This window comes from Danio rerio, chromosome 1 (genome assembly GCF_052040795.2).
Source record: "Danio rerio strain M-AB ecotype USA chromosome 1, GRCz13ab, whole genome shotgun sequence".
Classification (NCBI taxonomy): Eukaryota; Metazoa; Chordata; class Actinopteri; order Cypriniformes; family Danionidae; genus Danio; species Danio rerio.
The window spans coordinates 17,247,501-17,271,130 of NC_141021.1; the positions used below are offsets into that span (position 1 = coordinate 17,247,501).

Here is a 23,630-nt window from a genome sequence, read left to right on the forward strand (position 1 = left end):
TCATTGGACTATATTGCCAATCAAAGTTCTACTGTCACCGTACCTGAGGTTTCTGCTCTCTCATCCTGTTCTCTGTGTTACAGATTACTACTTATCATCAGCTTTTCTTTGCAGTCTTTCTTCTTCTTCTTCTTTGATGTTTAACGGTTGTTGGCATCCAACTTTAATGGTGCATTACCGCCCCCTTCTGTACTGGAGTGTGGACTGGATTTGGACAGGGATAATTACTGTACCATATTATTTTGTATTCCCTCACCACCATCTTTTAACTCGTTTCATACTATAACTATACATATTACACTCCATATCCTATTCGCTAAACCAGTAACTTTTAAGAAATATAATAACTGTGACTTAATGTCTCTTGATGTTTTTCCTAGTATATCCTTAAGTGTGCACCCTTAATACACAATTTCCCTAAATTTTTCTTTAACTTTATCCTTTCATTGTCATACTTTTTACACTCGAGCACCCCATGTTCCACAGATTCAATACTATTAAAATATTCACACCTTCCAGATATGTGTTTACCTATCACATGCAAGTACTTGTTTAACCTACAATGTGCAATCCTCATCCTAGTTATAATTTCTTCCTTTTGATTTCTTTCAACAGCCCTCCTTACCCCAACCTTCTGTTGAATACTATATGTTTTCCTTTCTTCTCTTCAACCCAACTTTTCAGCCACTTTTCCATAGTTTTTTGCCAAATCATTGTTTTAGCTTCTGCTTTCCTTATCTTTTATGTATATTTCTACATCTGTCCTGCTACTGGCTTGCTTTGCTAAATTATACACAATTTAATTTCCTTTAATCCCAACATGTGCTGGTACCCATGTAAATATTAACTTTATGCCAATCTGACAACATTGTGTGTAGCATTCAAGTACCTCATATAGTAAGCCTTGTCTTAATTGCGATTAAAAAGTTTGTAAAGTTTTTAAAACAACTCTGGACTCTGTACATATCACAACCTTTTCAGGTCTGGATTCTTCAATCCACTATAAGGCCAGCCTTACCCTCACAATTTCTACTGTAAATACAGATAAATTATTAGTTAATCTTTTCTGTCCACTTTGTTTGCAGTCACAAGAGCACAGGTCATTTGGGTTAACTTGTTCCACCTGTCACTCATTTCCTTTTTCCTATTTATACCACTTCATTTACTTCTTGTTTGTCAGTAAATTGTGAATTGTTATTTGCATTATACTCTATTAGTCACCCTATATTTGTGTCTGTGTGTGACTGTTTTTGTGTTTTGGAAGAGTTCAGGTGCAAACACCTCTATTTGCCATCTGTAAATTTCTTCTAGTATTAGTATTTTTCTCAAGGTCCTATTTTCTGATTCAGTAATTTCACTTTTAGACCAAAGAATAGGTTCTTTTCATTACTTTTACCATGAAGTTACTGAACATAAATATAAAAGTTTAAGGAAAATGCTCATCGTAGAAGAAAATTCCTGATGGCACTTAAGCTGCGGTCACACTAGACTTTTCTCCCCATAGACTTCCATTCATACGCACACAAATGCGCCAGACTAGAAAGTTTCGCTGTCAAGTTTTGCAGAAGCGTTGGAAAGTTTAAGCTTGGTGAAGTCTGAACTGTAAAACTGTGTGACCTGAATTTAAAATATGGACCAGTTGCTTGCTTTTTTTTAATCATCTTGTTTAATCCCACCCCTTTTCATAGTGCCATACGACAAAATTTTGCAAGCTCAAGCTCTAGCGTGACTGCAGCTTTAGAGGTTTCTGCATCTAAACTCTTCAATTAAACGTTTTGTGCTGTATTTTACTTGAACACTTTATTGTAATATAACAGGGAAGACGACAAACAAACAAAAACAGAAAGACATATCAAAGTTAAACGACTGAACTAAACTAATGATTGAAACTATTTTAAAATAAGTTAATAAAATAAAATATGCTTGAAATGCTGGGGAAAAAATAGTTACTACTTCCATTGAACAGTGAAGTTTAAACCCTGTAAGAGTTCTTACACAATCATGTTACACAAATATGTAGGTAATACATGTGGAATTGGAATGTGCGGTCGTAACCTTGCAAATACACAATGCTCCTAAGAGCCTAGATACATTGCTATCAAGAAACCCAGCAAAGATGATTTAATTAATATGTAAATCATCCAAAAAAATCACTTATATTTCCTAAGAGCAAACAATGAAAATACACTTGTCATATTGTGTACTTGTCAAGACCAATTATAGAAATACAGCAAAAACTATATGAGTAAATGGAAGAGGGAGAGACAGATGGATGGAGTGATGACCCTGGAGAAAAGCAACAACAACATTTCATTTCCTCAAATCACGCATTATTGCCGGATTGATTCATTGGTATAGAGAGAGAGAGAGAGAGAGAGAGAGAGAGAGAGAGAGACTCAAATCTCAGTTAACTCAGATGGAAAACATTGACCTGGGAGAAGTTAGGAAAAGCCTGATTTAACAGCACACTTTTTCTTTCTCCTCTTTCACTTTTTTCTTTTCTCTCTTTCTCGCTCTCTTTGGGAGTCATTAACATCCTTAAGAACTCCATTAACGATACTGATAACCCTCTGCATCATAGAGACAGCTAGAGTGTAGCACCCCACTGACACGAGTGCGCACACACATGCACACACACAAATGAAAGTGTGAATGTGTGCCTACTACTTATCCTTAAAAAGCTATAACTCAGCAGCACTAACAAATAAAAACACTGATTTGCTTTACTTTTGTATTATTAATGATGGTTTAGTTGTTATTTGTAATGCAACAACAGTTATTAATTCATTCATTCATTCATTTTCTTTTTGGCTTAGTCCCTTTATTAATCAGAGGTCACCACAACAGAATGAACTGCTAACTTATCCAGCATGTTTATGCAGCGGATGCTCTTCCAGCTGCAACCCATTACTAGGAAACACCCAGAAACTCATTCACACATACACACAAACACACTACGGACAATTTAGCTTACCCAATTCACAAATAGCGCATGTCTTTGGACTGTGGGGGAAACCGGAGGATTTTTACATTTCTGAATGAATAATTGTTTTAAACAAATCAGCTTTGTGATTAATAAATCAATTACAATAAATTTGATTTATTTCTTTTCTGAATGATTCAGTATTTCAAACAAAAATAAGTTGAGTAAACTACTTAGTGAATCACCCATAAAGCTGCTTATTTTGGTTCCTGAAAGAATCAGGTTTGTGAATTATTTACTAAATAACCTTTGTAGAATGTCACTTTTTTGTTTTTTTAGGGTGCTTTCATACCACTTTTGTTTCGGAACCTGTCTCGTTTGCCCAGTTAACGCAGTTCGTTTGGCGTATGTGAAACCACCAATCGCTCTCGGATCCGCGCCAAATCAATCGCTCTGTGATCACTTGAATGAGGTGTTCTCGGCTCAAATGAAACGAACTCTGGAGCGAATCGATTACAGTGCGAAAGCGATATGATATGATCCGAGCGTGGTTTTATCACTGTGTTTTATGGATATGTAATAGGCATACGGCTATATGAAGAGAGAATTATGAGTAGGGCGGGAAGTTTCACGAGTCTCTGGATGCCCACAAACGAATGATAATCTCCCGGTAATCTCGCGTCTCCCTCCCGGTTCTCAAATAGGCTACATCGCGCACCCTTCTCACCCCTCCCCACTGCATCTCTCCTCACTCTTCAGACACATCGCGTGCACCTTGTCAAACACCACCAAACCACCACCTCTCCTGACAGTTAAGCGGGACTCTGCAAAATAAACCCTGACACTCTGACCAATGTAAGGAGAGTTTACTCACACGTGACTTGTTTTAGCTCTTTTGGTCCGATTAGAAACTTTGCAGTGTGAAAGAAAACGGCTCCAAGAGCAAGAACCAACAATGTATTATTTGTAATCTCTGTTTCGGAACTACTGAATCGATTCACAGGTGTGAAAGTACCCTATGAATCAGCATTTTAAAACAAATCAGATGAGTGAATGTTTAGGAAAAAAATATAGAGAAATATATAGAAAAATGTTTTGAGCAGTTCAGTGGTAAATGTGATGAATCCAAACAAGTTAAAAATTTAGGTTGTGAATGAAAGGACAGTTTTAAATGAATAATTTCATCAGTTTGAACAGTCACTATTTGACACCTATTGGTGAAAGCATATTCATTCATTTTCCTTCAGCTTTCTTTTTAGTCACCATGGGTCTCCACAGTCAAATGAACTGCCAACTTAAAACATGCTTTACACTGCGGATGCCCTTCCAGCTTCAACAGAACTGGAAACACACATACACTACAGCCAATTTACTTTATTCAATTCCCCTACTGTACACAGAGCAGGGGCCTCTTGTATCAACGCTGCGTACGCACAAAAACTTTGCGTACGCCAGGTTTCACGCTCAGAATCACTCACGTTTGGATTTACTAACAATGAACTGAACGTGGGAATGTGCGCAGGTTCACGGCAGCTTTCTGGCAGGCGTACGCACATTTTTTGTGCGTGTCTGTTTTATTTCCATTGGCGACTCCTAGAGGCAGTTGTGGCAGTTAAATTCTTCTCTACAAAGTGTCTGATCCTTGCAATGGCAGCTGTATGAGACGGGTTCATATAGTAGGTATGTAAGATTTCCATACCATACAGTTGACCAGCTAAACATTAAAGCACAATTTGCAGCGGTCGCCTGTTTTCCCAATGTAATCTGAGCGATCTACCGCACGCACATTGCTATAAAGACACTATCTGAAGATGAATTTGCATGCGTGAATCAGAAACATTTCCATTCAATAAATGTGCAAATAAAATATGATGCACAAACTTATTGATGATTCCTACTTGTCTTTCTCTTGATAAATAGTGGGCAAAATCTGATATGTAGCGGGGAAAAAAGAAAGAATTCATTAGACGCTGGATTCGAGCCGAGTTAATGCTCTAACATGTCAGTACACGATCACATGTTTCTTATGAGGTGCGCCACTGAGACTGTTAAGGGTACTGCAACATTTTTCAGTTATAAATCACACTATTTCTGTTTTAAATGCACTCAGTGCGATGTTCAGACCCAACTGTGTTAACCGTATCAGCTAAACCAGGGGTCTCAAACTCGCGGCCCGCGGGCCATTTGCGGCCCTCAGTGCAATATTTTGGGGCCCGCGCCGACCGCTGTACACTGACAGAATCAGCGGAGCGGGGAGAGAGAGTGCTCCCCGCTCCGCTAATTCTATCCGTACACAGCGGTCACTGGCATTCCCCGCCCGCCGTGTAAACAAAGGAGCGGGGATGCCGGTGACGTCACCACGCACCCCGCCCCTTTGTTAGACGCTGTGACGGGCGGGAAATGTTACTCGCGCCGGCCAGAACCAAGGTAAGCTGTTCCCGCCCCTGCCTGCCACTTAGCTACAGCCTGCATTATATATATTATAGGTAGATACAGACTGGTACAGACTGATGTGACTGGAGTGGGGTGGGGGTGTTTTATTTATACATATATACGCCTTTTTTTACGTGAGGTAATGTAAGTTTTGAGTGAGTTCCCCCACTTTTTTCCCTAGGACTTCAATAAGTCAAAGTACAGGTCTAGACTTAATGATGATCATCTTCAAGCCATACTGAGGGTCTCAACTGCTTCCCCTCTAAAGCCAAATGTGGTTCAGATTTGTGAGAAGAAGCGCTGTCAAGTCTCTGGCAGCAAGAAGTAGGCAAAAGATGCCATGTTCAGAAGAACTGTTCATAATCTTCACTCAATGTTCTATTACTGTTCAGCACACTTCATGTTCAGAAGAAATAATTAAAACTGTTAATAATGACATTTGAGGACTTTTTTTTGTGAAATCCCTTATGCGGCCCAGCCTCACCCAGACTTTGCCTCCTGCGGCCCCCAGGTAAATTGAGTTTGAGACCCCTGAGCTAAACTCTCCCACTCTATTTTTTTCTTTTGTTGTTAATTCCGGAGAACAAACTTGCAAATAACGCCGCTTTTCTCCGGTCTACCTCCGAAAGCAGCACCTCCAATTCACATTCTGTTCAAAGTTTCTCTTTTTGCTTGATTTTGCCGTTGCTTTTTCGTTGGGTTTTGCCATTAGCATAGTCATTAGCATATTCATACGGGGGAGGAGGCAGGGAGGGGTTTTGTGCTTGTGCATGTTGCGCTCAGTTTCACGTTCATTCAGATGTACAAAAGAATATGCGTGAGATTCGGCGTACGCAGTGTTTCATACATCTGAATTTTTTTCTGCGTACGCACATTTACAGCTTTGTGCGAACGCAATGTTTTAGTAAGATTTCCACGCAAGTCTTTGTACATGAGGCCCCAGGTCTTTGAACTGTAGGGGAAACCGGAGCACCTGGAGGAAACCCATACCAACATGAGGAGAACATACAAACTCCACACAGAATGCCAACTGGCCCAGCCAGAACTCGAACCAGTGATATTCCTGCTATAAGGTGACAGTGATATATAATATAAATACCACATTATGTCTGAAATGTATTTTGCAAATTGTACATCTATTTCATAAATATAATTTGCACAATAATTCACATGTAGTTCATCGGCTACTCTGGTTTTATAACTAAATCAGACCAACTACAATGGGTCACACTGACAAAATTACTACTACAGCTAGAATTCATTTAGAATTCATTCATTTAAAAACCTTTTTAAATGAACATGTGCATATTTTCACTTTCAAACGTGCATCACAGTGAATTTTGGTGGCTTTTTGTATTAGTGTGAGAGAAAGAAAGAGAAAAATAAAGTGCAAGATGGACTAGTGAGTGCTTTGAGGTGATTGGTTCTTGCATTTGTAATTCCATTACATGAATAATTTTTTACCTTCTCTCCGAAATCACACTGAGTTGACTGAGTCACACTGAGTTTTGCTCACTGAAACTGAGAAAGAAAAATGTGGGTACTTGTCCTTTATAGAGCGGTACACATGAGGGTTGTTCTCAACTATAAAACAGCATTTAAAAACAACTTGACTTGATATAATGGAACACATATGCATATATATATATATATATTCTGTGCTGATGGTAATCCGTAGCAGTATAGTAGTAAAGTATACTAGATATCACATAAAGGCATTCTATTCAAGCCATTAAACCAGTGGGCGGATTGACTCTCTCCTGAAGTCATGTAAAAATCATGTTTTTCTCTCCTGTGGGAAAGTTCAGCAAGGTGTGTGGAGACAGCATGTCACCAATAGAGCTCAGCTCCATAAACCTGTGTGTGTGTGTGTGTGAGTGAGTGAGTGCAGAAAAGGTGAAAAACAAGGATCAGCCCCCCATTGTGGGTGCATTGAGGCAGCTAGTTACAGTATTCTATTGTGCCGCAGGGCTTTTGAAGAGGCTGTTAGCAACCTAGGCTAGTTTATGCTTTCCCTGCCCCTCGGCACTCACATTGTCATAATATGGGCAAGCAACGATGCCTGCATGTGTGTATGTGCGCATCTATTTCCATTTTCCTTGCTCGCACACACACACACACACACACACACACACACACACACACAAACGCGCATGCTGGATGACACTAGGTGACTGTGACACCATGTCCTGATTATTCTCTGGCTGTGGAGAAACACTGGCGGTTGAAATGACTCAGGTGCACTGAAAATACCACAGGCATTATCCAATGTTGATCTTGTCAACAGAATTACATTTGAAAAACAGCCGTTGAGCTCTTTAATGAAGGAGACAGGATGAAAACAATGGTAAGGACACAACACAATGTTGTATTAAGATAATGGAGTCTCTGTTTTGTTACTTCATGAGTTTAGTTTTCATTTATAAATATGTATTTTTTTATAAATAAAAAAACGTAAACATGACAGTGAAGTGTTTTAAATCAATAAATCAATCAATTAATCAAATTCAATCATATATAAAGTTGAAGTCAGAATTATTAGCCCTGTTTATTTTTTCCTCAATTTCTGTTTAAGGGAGAGCAGATTTTTTTCAACACATTTCTAAACATAAGAATTTTAATAACTTATCTCTAATAACTGATTTATTTTATCTTTGCCATGATGGCAGTAAATAATATTTGACTAGATATTTTTTAAAACATTAATATTCAGCTTAATGTGACATTTAAAGGGTTAACTAGGTTAGGTTAACTAAACAGGTTAGGGTAATTAGGCAAGTTATTGTATAACGATGGTTTGCTCTGTAGAACAGTGGTCCCCAACCACCGGGCCGTGGACCGGTACCGGTCCGTGGAACAATTAGTACCGGGCCATATAAGAAATCATAAATTATTTATGTAGAAAATATTCCCCCTGCGATTTGTTTTCTTCCACTCACCCCCGCCATCTCACGTGAAATGGACTATGCCAAAATCCACCACAGAGCGGGAACGCTCAGTGGTGGTTGTTGACAGTTTAAAGTTATAAAACAGCTATGATAGAGTGCAAATCAGCAGAGCATTTAAGGATTGTGCATATATGTGTGCGTGCATCGCTAATTACACGAAATCATTGCAATATGTATCTATATGGAGTTTCACGTAATCATGCTCATTAGGGCTGTAACATGCCAATGCATACATTTAATTCGGCTATACGGTTGTCTTATTGTTAATATGTTCGTCAGTTGAAATGTTTGGCACAGATGTTATGTATTTGATGCATATAAACCTTGACTGAAACATAATCAGACCGCAATAGTGCAACTAGCGCATGCACACTGAGTTGTTCATGATTAACCTGGATGCACGAGCGCAGCAGCAGTGTTCACATGAAGACCCGCCCCCCCTGAAGGAAACCGGAGCATCCAGAGGAAACCCACGCGAACACAGAGAGAACATGTAAACTCCATACAGAAATGCCAAATGGTCCAGCTGGGACTTGAACCAGTGACCTTCTTGCTGTGAGGAGACCACTAACCACTGAGCCACTGTGTCGCCATATATGTATTAAAAAGTACTTGTACTACATATTTATAAAATATACATATTTATATACTATAAACATAATTAGCAACAATATTTGTTTTCCTAATCCATCCCTCATGCCTGTAGGCTAACCACTTTCAACCAGTTTCAAATTTTCCCTGTATCACTTTCTCTCTCACTGGGCCATTTCAGTAAGATATCATCAAGCCGGCTGGTAAAAGTGAGGCCTTTCAGCCTAAAAAAAAAAAATCTCTCTCCCTTCTTCTCCGTGCAGTCCTTAAAAAAGCACACTCACGCTAACCACAGAGCTCAGCCATGTCATTTCCACATCAAGCCAGTCTGCATGGACAGGGCAGAGAGAGAGAGCTCTTTCCACATGACTGTACTCTCCAATCATACACAGCTGAAGAGGAGACAGGATTTCTGATTTCCATGCCACTTTGCAGGCACATTGATCACAAAAGCACTCAAAACACACACGTCTCCTAAAGTATAGGTTACTGTGCTGAGTGCAGTCACATACATCAGTTCCTGCAGATCACATAATCAAATGCATCTTAAAAATGGATGTGTATACTGTTTATGCCTTGTAGAGTAAACATTTGCATGACCTTTATTTATGACCTTAATGCAATATGAGAAGTTTTAATATGGAATAAAGATGTGCATTTATCTTTGGTATCACCAACACAAAAGAAGTGTATTATTAAGGTAAGAAGAGTATTCATCATGGATGTAAAGGATGAAAAAGTGTTTTTATGCATTTACGTGCTTACTTTAGGATTGAGACAATACATTACTTGTTTTTTTTTTTTTTTCATATGTTCTAATTCAGCATATCTGCATACTGTCAATGGAACCCCTGGTGAGTTTGTAGAATGTAAAAAATATCAAAAGTTGGAAAATTCTCTTTGCCTCTGATTGGATGATTAGTGTGATGGCTAATAGAGAATTTGCTGTGTTTTCTATCTGTGTGTACTTCTTCCAAAATTAGCTTAAAAAATGTAACTTCTAGAAGATTGGTCAATTATTATTTAATTTAATTTAATTTAATTTAATTTAATTTAATTTAATTTAATTTAATTTAATTTAATTTAATTTAATTTAATTTAATTTAATTATTTTTTCTTTATTTCATTTTATTTTATTTTATTTAAACTTGTAATTTAATTTAAACATTGGTTATAAAAGCCCAAAATAGACAAACAGCATGACTACAATAGCATGTAAATATTGTCACTTTAAATTCAATAATTGTCATTGTAATTTAGCTATTGCAATATATATTTCTTATTTCCATGCATTACAACTCAACGATTCATTATAGGTAAGTCATAATATACAATAATGAAAGTACATTTTTTCACCAAGGCCACATTAAGCCAAAATACAGTGATATCATTTTAAATAAAGTTAAGGTAATATAACTAATTTTAGGATCTATATGAGTTTTCACCAAGTTTTACAAATTCCAAAAAGCTTTTTTTTATTATAGTTTAATCATAAACATAATAGCAGAATCTAGACAGAGTAATAGAAACTTACTTGCTACTTATTTGTTAAAAAATTGAATAATAAATAAAAAATAAAAAGCACCAGCGTTAAACACTTCTGATGGTTTCTGAACAAGAGCTGCTGTAGCTACAGCCAAGAGAGGGAAAGAGAGAGAGAGAGAAGATTTTACACTTGAGAAAGCAAAGGAAAAGGAAAGACAGAGAGCGGGGAAATGCAGCGGCGGATTAGTGAGCAAAGTAGTTGTGAGCGGCAGACAGTGAAAGAAACAGTGCTCTCTTTACATGTTTTTAATTTCATTAAAAATGTAAAATGGCTTTGTGGAATATGCGGCGTTTGGGAAAGCAGTGCTAGGAAGAGCTCAGGGCTCCATCTAATCAAAGAGAAGCAGAACGAAGCATGCAGAAAAGCGCCTCATCTGCCTCATGCACAAGCAGGAGATAAACATTCGCTACACATACAGTCAAAACCTCCCCAGTCCAGCACTCATACTCAGCCCAAGTACTGTTTTCCACTAATCTAGCATCCTTCAAAGGATTTTCCTGTTTATTTTCCTCAAAACTATGCTTTCACAGAAGCATTACATCAACTAAACTTGTTCAAAGACAATACACCAACCCACTATGGTGTCTGGTGAAGGCCTTTTTCAGTCTAACCAGAGGATACAGTCAATAACAGCATTCGATATATTCAGTATTCACTAGTTTCATCTCAAATGTTTCTGCAGAATTTGGAGGTTGATGTGAGGTTTGGGAAAACGCAAAGACTGGGTTTTATGTTCTACGGGTGACGTTTTATTGAAATGAACTGCACACAACATCATCTTGGTTACCTTGAAGCTGACATTAGCAGGATGTTTTGCAGAAAACTGCCTCTTTTATTTGATTTGGTAGCACCACTTGGAAGCAGGCCTTCACATTCTGAAACTGGACCCATGGTGTTACATTGTTCAGCTTGAGTGGAGTTACTTGAGTGAGAACAATGGCAAAGTTGCATTATACTGTAGTTATGCATGGTAATTTGACTGCACACACTAGTAATTTGCAAGCTCGTGCTTTTGCTTGACTTGTGTCAGAAGTGCACTGAACTCAAGTGGCACACAGTGTCTGTCGAATACAGTGTTCAAGCAATTTCCACTTTGACCTCATTGCCACTAACCTTTTAAATCATAGGCGGTAATTACGAGTCAATTTGCATGACATATGCAATGCCAGTCTTCGCAATGAGAGGTCCACATGATGTCTGTGAGTGTGATTTTCACACATTAATTAGCTACAGGGAAAATGTAATGGACAAAAAAAAGGATATTATTAACCCATCTGATGCTTCTTTGGTCAACATGTTTTACTAAATAAATCTACTGTACTCTATTTAAGCTCAATAGTGTTTATAAGGATATACAATTAATATTTTCATTGTAAAACCACTAAATAAAATCAAATGTACAAATCTTAACTATAACAACCTAATATATCAAAGTAAAAATATGCTATTTTTTTACACTGGATTGTTTTACAGTTGGTTTCCATTGTTTGTCAAATCAAGTACAATACAGTATTTGATTGACTGATTGCTTGGTTTGTTGCTTAATTAATTGGTTGGTTAGTTTGTTGGTTGGTTATATGGTTGGTTGATTGGTTGGTTGGTCAAGAAATTTTAACAGCTTATTATGATTATCTAATAATCAAATATTTCACAGTACTGGGTTGCAGCTGGAAGGGCATCCGCTGTGTAAAACATATGTTGGATAAGTTGAACATGGAAAAGGAAAATGAATGAATAAATGAATGAATGAATTAATTAATGCATAATCTATTATCAATAAAAACCCTTACTGACCTTTTTGTTCAATTGAATGCATCACTGAATACAAATATACATCTATTAAAATATATACTGCATATATATATATATATATATATATATATATATATATATATATATATATATATATATATATATATATATATATATATATATATACATATATATACATATATATATACATATATATATATACATATATATACATATATATATATATATATATATATATATACATATATATACATATACATATATATATATATATATATATATATATATATATATATATATATATATATATATATATATATATATACATATATATATATATATATACATATATATATATACATATATATATATATATATATATATATATATATATATATATATATATATATATATATATATATATATATATATATATATATATACATACATACATATACATACATACATACATACATATATATATATATATATATATATATATATATATATATATATATATATATACATACATACATACATACATACATACATACATACATACATACATACATACATACATACATACATACATACATACATACATACATACATACATACATACATACATACATACATACATACATACATACATACATACATACATACATACATACATATATATATATATATATATATATATATATATATATATATATATATATATCAATATACAATAATACACTATGCAAATATGAGATGTACGATACACGTTTTATGAAATGTCAAATAAAATCATGTATCTTTTGCTAAAATGATTAGCATAAAATAACTAGCCCAATGGATTTTGTATGTTAGCATTCATGTCCAGTAGCTTATTAAGATCAACAGCAAGATAACTTTAGTCAGCGAGCTTCACTAGAGAAATTTTACAGGTTAAGAATCTGACTTCACGAATCCATCAAACAAAAATAAAATAAAATCACTTCAATTAGCTTGAGGATTATTTGCTCCATCACTGTCTCCCTTTGCTTCTTTGCTAACTTAAAAGTTAAGCTAAAGTGATGAAGCCTCCCCCATTCCTCTCTCTCTCTCTGCAGTTCGGTACAGATGAAATGAATTAGCTACAGCAGTCCAATCCCATCATGCCTCAGCTTCTTCAGAAAAAAAAAAAACACAAATACATAAATCAATTCCAACGATTGCACGCTGACACATGAATAACTGTACACAACCTTCAGACCCTCCTCCTTCTCTACTGCTTCTCAGCTCTGAAAAAGAACAGACCCTCCCTCAAAGCAAAGCTTTATTTTTCCTCTTCTAACCTACAGCACCAGCAAACATTTGAATAATTATGCAAATTCTCATCCAGAAAAGTGTAAAAATAATGATCAATAGCCTATGAAAAATGAATCAGCACAAGACGAAGCATCTCCGTTAGCTCTTCCTCTCACTCTCTGTCTTGCCTCTCATCATGAAAGAGTTCAAAAAGATAGAGAGTTAAGTAAGAAAATACACTCAAAATAAAGCAAACACGCTAATAAATGAATAACCAGCAGCTAAGCTTAGAGGACACAAATGTGCAGCCCTCTTAAATTGCTTGATTTTAGAGGGTTCATATTTATTATTTTCAGCAATTTACATGTTAGTATTCTTGATTTTATTTATTTATTTATTTATTTATTTATTTATTTATTTATTTATTTATTTATTTATTTATTTATTTATTTATTTATTTATTTATTTATCTATATATTTATTTGTTTATTTACTCATTCATTCATTCATTCATTTATTTTTTGCTTATTTTCACAAGCAGACTTAAATAAACAATTCGGGCAAATTTATACATCAAAATATCATAACCTCATATAACGCCAATTCTGTTGATACAGTATGGTAATCTTGTTCCTGCAAAAACACTTGTGGACACCGTTAACATAGGGCTTCCTTTTGGCAGAGTATAGTTTTAACTAGCATCTGTGGATGTAACTATGTATTTTGGTAATTGACAATGGTTTGCCAAAGTAGTCCTAACCCCATGTGATGATATTGCTTATATTGTAGATGTATTACCATTCTTGATGCAGTGCCGCCTGAGGGATAGGAGATCAAGGTTGTGCCCTTGTCCTTTACACACTGAAATTCCTCCAGATTCCTTGATTCTTGTAATTATGTTATGCAGTGTTGAAGATGAAATATCCCTTTATATACATTTCAATAGTTTTATCACATATTTGTCAGAAAACTGGCGCTCCTCAGCCTGTCTTGGCTCCTGAAGAACTAGACTTTTTTCGGATGCTGCTTTTGTACCTAATCATAAGTACAATCACCTGTTGACATCACCTGTTTCAAATCAAATAATTATTTAACCAATTTATCTGATTACTAGCCCTAAAGTGCTTCTGTTCCAACTTTTTTGGAATGTGTTGCAGGTCTGAATGACAGAAAAGGATGCATATTTACATATGAAATTAAGTTAACCAGGCAAAACATGAAATAATGTGTGTTCATAAAGTCTGCAATGAAATACAAGTCAAAGTAAATTTGGAAATCAATACCATAAGGCAAAGTAGCACCATCTCGGACTAAATACAAGGGCTATGCTAGTATTGTTGAATTAAATAAGCAAACAGTGTAAATGAAATATGACAACAAGGTGCTGCGGTGCTAGAAACTTGTATTATTGTTGGCTAAGTGAACAAGTCGTTCACAATGGAGATTCTTTAACAAACGAATCGCTCCCTCTATTAGAATGAGGAGTGAAAGCAGGAGAGAGGTGAGTTTCAGAACAAGGATTTTATCAAAATTAACAGGGAGGGAGGATAATACATTTCAATGGACACAATCACACATGCTCTTTGTCTGCTATTGCTTTGCGGTCCCTCATCCATCAATGTAGAAAAGTGATGCAAAATTATAATTTTCCTAATTTATAAAAATATTAACGTAACGATCACTGGTTAAACTCTTGATCATAGATGTATGTGTATATGTGTATATATCTCTAGCTCTGGATGGCCAGTCCTCCACTGCACCTTGGTCCAGCGATAATTTTAAAGGAGCGCTATCCTGTACTAAAATGGTGGCTCTATTGACGCATTCCTTCCAATAGACAACAATAGCATAGGCGACATCTAATGTATATCTACGTTGGAAAACAATTGATGAGAATATGAAGTTTCACTATTATTACGGTCGTTATTTATCATAAAGTTGCAGTTTACAAAGACAAAGCATTTTCCCTATACCAACACTTGGATACTTGTAGGCCATAAAAGCACAAGTATAAATCAATATATCATATATAAATACATAAACACCCTACAATTTGCTTAATGCTACATGAAAAATCAGATTTATTTTTTTTTTTTTTTTGCGGTTACTAAGCATGCAGCATCTATTTTACCCTTGCAACTGCTGACTTTATTTATCATAGAGTTCTTATTTATTTATGTGTTCATTCATCCGTTTGGCTATTTATTTTACCTCAACACATGCTATATTACTGTTTTAGCCAGAGTATCACATCAATACATAAACACCATTCACTTCATGCTGCACCGAAAAATGATTCTCAGGTTTGGATAAACAATAACAGAGCATCATTCTTTACCCCACTGTGATAACTGTGATTATTTATCATAGAGTATCCAGCATTTATCTATTTCTTTGCTTGCTTCATTTGGGGAATTTTGAATTCAAATTGACACTTACTATTATTATTTTTAGAATAATTATAGGTCAGAATATCACATCCTCATTATAACAATATATTAACCCCATGTAATTTACTCACAAAACCACAAAAAAAAACTATGACTTAGGCAATTTCTGAGCATCAAATCTGTCCTTTTAAACAGTGATTACTGTTGTTGTTTATCATTTCTGCATGTGGAGCATTCAAAATATGGGTGGCTTTTACAACAGATGCTGCTGTTGGATATTTGTGAATGGGAGTTGTGTTTGTGTGTGTGTGTGCGCATTAGGTAAAGAAAGAGAGGTAGAGCTTTATGAATAGCTCAGAACGAATGAAGTGACAAGGCTGTATATCATAACAGTAATCCTGTTCGCACAGAAAACAATGGAAGTAACTGATAGCAGGCCAAGAATTGCGTACAAACAGAAGCGCTTGATAGCATTCTCATAATCCCATATAGTGTGGCTGTCCTGCTGGCAACGTTTGTGAACAATTAATATATTTCTTATTGGCTGAATGAACTGGTTGGTAGCATGACTGCATTAATGAAATGATTGATGAGTGTTTGGGCTCTTTAGAAATAAATTATTATTATTATTATTATTATTATTATTATTATTATTATTATTATTATTATTATTATTATTATTTTATCTTGATATTAAAAGAGGGGAATGTAAAATGTTAGATTAAGTTAAATATTATTTTATTTTTATTTAATTTTTTCTACTGTATATTAAAAGAAAAAATACTAAATAATAATAAAATAATAATAATAATAATAATAATAATAATAATAATAATAATAATAATAATAATAATTTATTAAATACAATAATTCATTTATTCATTCAATTTCTTTTCAGCTTAGTCCCTTTATTAATTCGGGGTCACCACAGCGAAATGAACCCCCAACATATCAATTAGCCCACAATTTAGCCCACCCAATTGCACAATTCTTGCTGTGAGGCACCAACACTACCTACCTTATTATTATTATTATTATTTTATTAATAATAATAATAATAATTATTATTATTAGTATTATTATTTGAGCAAGTTGTCACATAGATATAATTAAAATTACTGTTTAAATTATAATATAATTGTATAATATAATTAAATGAATATTATTATTGTATAATAATAATAATAATAATAATAATAATAATAATAATAATAATGATAATAATAAGTATTATTATTATTATTATTATTATTATTATTATTATTATTACAGTAAGCATTTTTTTATTTATTAACTTATATATACCATGAAAAGTAAATGTCATAACATTTTTAAATTATGTTATTTTTTTCATGAAAATATGCAGGAAAACACTTATTTAGAGATGATTCTCTTTTGATGACAATGAAATGAAATTATGTTGAAATTTCACATAATTATGTGTTGTTTGTGAAATTGAGAAAACAAGCATAATGCTGTCTCAGGCTGCATTTACACAACAACAAGATTTTCCTTCTACTGTAAAAAAGTTTCAACATTTTCAAAGCCATCCGCATTTACACATTCAGGAAAAATATCAAAGACATTAGCTATGTTTCTGTCCAAAAATGTGAATTAACTTTATGTGAAAAAAAGTGTATTACCGCATGAAAGACATGCAAATAAAGCAGCGTTTCCATCCAACGATTCAAAGCAAACAAAATTGTCACTTCCTAAATATCTGGTGCCAAATATCAACAGTAGAAACATAATTTGCTGCGGTAGGAGATGCTGCGTGAATCTTTTCTTCATTTAGTAAACGACTTGCGCCTCAGAAGACAATGATGACATGCAGGGAATGTGCGGTGACGTTTGAAGGCATGAGACGCGGAGCAGAGACGCTCTTGAATCTGGAGGTCGTTAATAATATAATAACTGTAGTACTTAAACGTTTAAGATGTTTATAATGACCAAAAGAACATTTCATAGTATGAGCATATGTTTTTTATGCGCATTTTCAAAATTGATCTTGGTGTTTCCATCAACTGATTTTTTATGCGCATATCCAAAATGTAGGTGAATGAAAGCTTAGCTAATGTATTGTGTATGCCAACATTTTCTTTAATCTACACCTTTCTCAACATCTACTATGCATGTGCATAATGAAATCATTTCAAAGATGCTCTTTTTCATTGTTTACACAGACACAAAAACAGCCTTTTCAAAAACATTTGATTTATCAGTTTTTAGTCCCAAAAACACCATAGTTCTGTAAACAAACAGACAAAATGCCTGAAAAACTTCGCATTTTTGTGGCTGAAACGTTGTCTTGTAAAAGCTCCTCAGTCTCTGTCAACTTCCTTCTAAAACATGTGAGGAAAAAAAGTAAAATAAATAATTCAATACTTCTCTTACAGGCAGAAATTATTTCTATCTGTAGGAAGCCTGAAATCCCAACTTTTTATATGAGCCAACTCCATTTGAAAACAATGTTCTCTGGTTTGGTAATTAGTTTGAAAGAACACAAGGTACAGTCTATCCTGTCTGACCTTAACTACAAGCAAACATGAAATCCATTCTCTGGATCTCATTAACCGCCTCAGTTCCATTAAACACTGATGGGCACATTAGAGGAAAAATGTCCATAAAATGTGTGAAACTGACCATTTTTCAATTATAATATTTTAGTTACTGTAAATTAATTGAAGAGTGATTTTAAAATAATATTACTAGTAATTACAAACATTTAACTTTTGTGCAGTTACTGTGTCGTTACATTGTAACTACATCGTAGTTACATCCAATATATTATTTATAAATATATATGTTTATTTCTTACTGTATTTTGGTTATTTATAGTTGACTACGTAATTATACACAGTACACATGTAACTACAAACTTAGTAACTACGTTAGTACATTGTAATTAAATTGCCATTGCAGTGTAATTGCACCCAATATAATATGTATAAACCTAAATGTTTATTTGTATATTTTATTGACAGCTCACCACTAAATGACACTGTCCATCATAAAAAAGGTAACATTATTTTCTAGTGTTTTTTTTTTCCCCGCTTTGATGCACAATCTAAAATTATAGCAAGCTGACATACTCTGTAAATAATATGATCTGAAATAAAACTGCATAGGTCCCCACCAAAGTCAAGAACAAACCAACGTCCTTGCAGTAGTCATTAAAGGGATAGACCACCCAAAAATGAAAATGTAATCATTATTTACTCTCCCTCAAGTGGTTCCAAACTTCTATAAGTTTCTGTCTTATGTTAAGCATAAGAGATGACATTTTGAAAAAAAAGCTGAAAACATGCAACCATTGACTTCCATGGTAGGAAATACAGATATTGTTTACAGGTTTCCAGCTCTCTTCAAAAAGGAGCATGTGTATTCTATGTGTTTTTAACAGAATAAATGAACTCATAGTTGTTTAAAACAAGTAAACTGTGAGTTAACAATGACAGATTTTTTTTTTTTTTTTTTGGGTGTACTATATTTTTAACATATTTATAAGAATGTTTCTTCATGTCCCCCAAACCCCCAAGGCTTATTGTGTCTACTCAGCACTTCTAATCATCATTTATTGAGTTTTTGTTTTTCCCACCAAACACTGAATGTACACAACATTCAACAGCACAACATGTAATCATTCCCATCTACCACATAAACTATCAATTTAATCTATAAAAAGATCAACATTAATCATAATAAGCATATTCAATACACTTCAAACTTTTAAAACTAGCCTGCTTTATCCAAACACATTGCTCAAACAGAAGAGTTCTCCAGAGTCCACTTGGTTAGCATATAGATTGCCTGCATGACTGCTCAGCCTATAGAATGTAACGTATAGCGAGGCATGTGTCGACACAGCCCGCTCTCTCTAACATTAATCTACATTAAGTCAATGGTAATCCTGCTGGAGTCATACCGAGTCAAAGAAAGGTTTGCTGTGTAGGCAAAGTTACCCTCCAAATGAAAATGATTGCCGTGTGACTAAACACGTGTTCAGCTGGTTGTTCAAGATTGCGAGAGAGAAAACGAAGAGGTAAAGACTGTTTGAAGAGGGTACAGTGCCAAACATTTTGGGTAATGATGAAATAAATGGAACTAAATGAGGATATTATGGCTTGCTTGTAAAAGTGTGTTTGTTATGCATGAATTGTTGGAGCACTTGACTGTTTTTAATATATGCGAGAGATATTTATACTGGCACAGACATACAAATGTATCTATATTAAAACCTGCATAGTTTAAACTTTAATGTCCACACACCCACACACAAACACAGAGCTGTCTACAGTATACATTTTATCATACACTGTATGTATATAGGATTTAAGATTTGAAGATGCAATAAAACTCTTTATTATGTGCAATGATGAAATCTTTGGAAACATTTGTCCTGTATTTTTTTAAATATATATCATATAGTGTCATTAAATTAAATTAAATTAAATTAAATTAAATTAAATTAAATTAAATTAAATTAAATTAAATTAAATTAAATTAAATTTTTGGCTTAGTCCCTTTATTTGTCACAGTGGAATGAACTGCCAACTTATCCAGCATATGTTTTATGCAGTGAATGCCCTTCCAGCTGCAACCCATCACTGGGAAACACCCATACACTTTCACATTCATACACATACACTATGGAAAATTTAGCTTACATAATTCACCTATAGCGCATTTAATTTAATTTAATTTAATTTAATTTAATTTAGTTTAGTTTAATTTAATTTAATTTAATTTAATTTAATTTAATTTAATTTAATTTAATTTAATTTAATTTAATTTAATTTAATTTAATTTAATTTAAAAAAATGCATCTGGAGGCCATTATAAAATAAATAAAACAAAAAATAAAAAATAAAATGGGACAAGTGCAATATTTCATAAAGAGTCGATACCTGTAAAATGATAAATTAAATAAACAAAATGTTTAACCATTCAATAACTGAGTTTTCGTCAAAGGCTGTGTCCGTGCAAAACGTATGGAAGTACTTATAACCATATAATGTCCAATCTGCTTGAAAATTCACTGGTTTGATGAGATTCCTCTCCTGAAGACATCTACATGCCAATATTGAGTTACAGTCATAGCGCCACCTGCTGACAGAAGGAAGTTTGTCATAAATCAGTGATTTTTCTCAGGTTTATATATACATATATATATCAGCTTGAATTATTATTGTCCACTGTTCTCTGTCATCCTAAGGCCACCGGGAGTTGGTAAGCATGGCTGTGAGGTGCCTTTCAGCTTTAATTATTAATATTAATATTATTACTATTATTATGTATCTGTAAATAAGCCATAACAGATTATCTATCTTTTTGTCTTCTGTGGTGAACTATCTTCACATACACCTATGTACATTCACATTTAAATAAATTATGCATGAAAGCATTGCATCCGTTGCTTCCCATGCACATAACACATAACCCACTCACATCCTCTGCTCTGGGGTTGTACAGCTGTCCTTCTAAATGGATTAAAGAGAAGCACAGCTTTGGCCCGGCATCAAAAAAAAAATATTCCTTTTTGAACAAAGAACTAAAAAGGACAGATAGCAGAAAAGAAATGAAGAACGGGACTGAAGGAGAGAGGAGGAAAAACATAGCATCTTTTCATGGAGTTTGGGGCCACTTGAGATGCACACAAGGGCTGTTCAGAGGCGGCACCATCAGTATTCAGAAGCAAGAGTCAGGGTGCAATATTCACTCGCCCAGGCAGTTGTTTATTGCGCTTTCTCATTTGCAATACTGTGCGTGTCAATTGATGTGCTATGATGCTTTGGATTACTTTTTTTTTCACCTCCTCCTTCAACCATGCCATTCGTTTCTCTCTCTCTCTCTCTCTCTCTCTCTCTGTGTGTGTGTGTGTGTGTGTGTCCTCTAATGAGTTCAGCTCTGTCTGGTCATTCAGTATGACACCTCTTGGATTGTCCCATCATAGAGATGAAGCGTGCTGTTAAGTGTATTGGTGGGTGGAAGTGAGCTCTGTGAGTCACAAAACTGTGGCTCGTGTCTTTATGTTCAAACCTCTAAAGTACACATAAACCCTGCAAGCTTTATTGAATGCATATCACTGGAGTTAATGTATGAATCACTGGTACTCTTCTGTCCCTCTGCTTCAACCATTGAGCTACTGTACATTCTCACACAATCATTTTACAATAATATATAGCCACTCAGTGTCATTTTATCACTACTGAAACACTATTATAGTTCTTGCTTTACATCAGTGGTTCCCAATCTATTTTGTCTGAGACCCCCTTTTCCCCAGGAAGATATTGTAAGCCCCCAACCCATCCACATTTAATGATATTATCGTCATATAAGTTTGCAATAATGATGCCAAAAAATTTTGTTTTCAAACAAACAGTATGTTTATTACTATATCTAGATATGTTTATGCACAAACAATAGCCTAATGTAAAATATAAAAGCAAAACACCAGTACGCCATTTGTAACTGAAAAACGTAAGCCTTTGATCTTTAAATTGGCCCTATTTGAAATTCAATAACTAAAATATCAGTATTTACACTATTGTATAAGGGAAAAACATAATATTATTTCATTTAATATTATATATATTACAATTTAATACTTGCATGTCTTTTTTGTGGAGGACAGATTACAAATTTGTCCATTTTTGCAATGGTCCACAACCTTTTTATCACAGCAGAGCTTTCAACACTTGACAATTTTACTGCACACAGGGGGTTTTTTATTGGTTGCTAGGCAACCATCAACCGTTTTCTCAGAGGATGACAAGCTGACAAATTATTGCTCTCACTCTGATACAAGTTTTATTTATGGAGAAAATGACAAAGCACTGCAGTGTTTGGGTGTTGTGCGTTTGTTAGTCTTACTGAAATGTAAATATTCCTTACAAGCTGAAGCTGATGGGTTAATTCTTGTCACATCACTCGTGGTGCACTAGCGGGATTCATTGGCGCAAACTCGTCAAGCCGATTGTGCAGGTAAACTTTAGAAATATGTGATTTGCAAACAGCCCCTAAAAGGCCGCCGTAATTTGTGATCTCCATCAGTTGATCTTCTTGCAGAGCCATGGTGGATTCCCCTGATATGTTGACTTTCTAATGTTTCTTACTTATTTTGCTAGATTGTGGGTTAAATTTGGGTGCTCAAGTGATCGAGATGTAAGCGAGAGAGTATGGTGATTTTTTTAAAATAAAAGACTTTTCAAAATTAAAGGTAATTTAATTAAAGGTCAGGTAATAAATAAAACGGAAATAATAAATTATTTCTTGTGCAGCCTGGTACCAATTGATCCACGGACCGGTTATTGAGGACCACTGAAATATGGGATAAAATGAGGCAACATGATCATTCTCCTAATTGTCCAATGCTAAGAATTTTTTTTTAAATATGACGTGACCCCCAGCAGAGCTCGCTGAGGCCCCCTTGTGGGCCGAACACCTCTGTTGGGAACCGCTACTTTACATGATATGAAAATGGTTTTAGCTTATATATAATGTTATGTAATAGCCACTATGGGAACAACTGTAGATTACTGACCTCAGATTTATTTTTTAATCTTAGGAACTAAGTGGTTGGCTGTGATGCTCTCCCTTCCATTTTTGATACCTCTATGGTGGTTAAACTTTCCGTTTAGTTTTTCTGTTGTTTACCTATTAGATTTTGAAGAAAGCTGCTATACACGCTTTATGGTATAGACTTAATTCAGACTGCTCAGTCACGACATTCCAAGGTATGCTATTCCCAG

At 34.6% G+C, this 23,630-nt stretch overlaps 1 protein-coding gene and 1 long non-coding RNA gene across 7 annotated transcripts in view; one reads left to right on the top strand and one right to left on the bottom strand.

The window, feature by feature from the left end:
* Positions 1-23,630, bottom strand: part of sgcz (sarcoglycan zeta) — a 503,764-nt gene that overhangs the window by 290,408 nt on the left and 189,726 nt on the right. For 4 of the 6 annotated variants that reach the window (XM_087237041.1, XM_087237040.1, XM_087237042.1 and 1 more), the window contains exon 1: positions 44-79. The exons of the other annotated variants lie outside the window; for them this stretch is intronic. In XM_087237041.1, coding sequence (XP_087093167.1) covers positions 44-64 — 21 coding nt within the window. In that variant the 5' untranslated portion in view covers positions 65-79. Of the gene's footprint in view, positions 1-43; positions 80-23,630 lie in introns of those variants that run through there. 6 annotated transcript variants of the gene reach the window in all.
* Positions 1-23,630, top strand: part of LOC147846759 (uncharacterized) — a 1,232,122-nt gene that overhangs the window by 158,183 nt on the left and 1,050,309 nt on the right. The window lies entirely within an intron of this gene.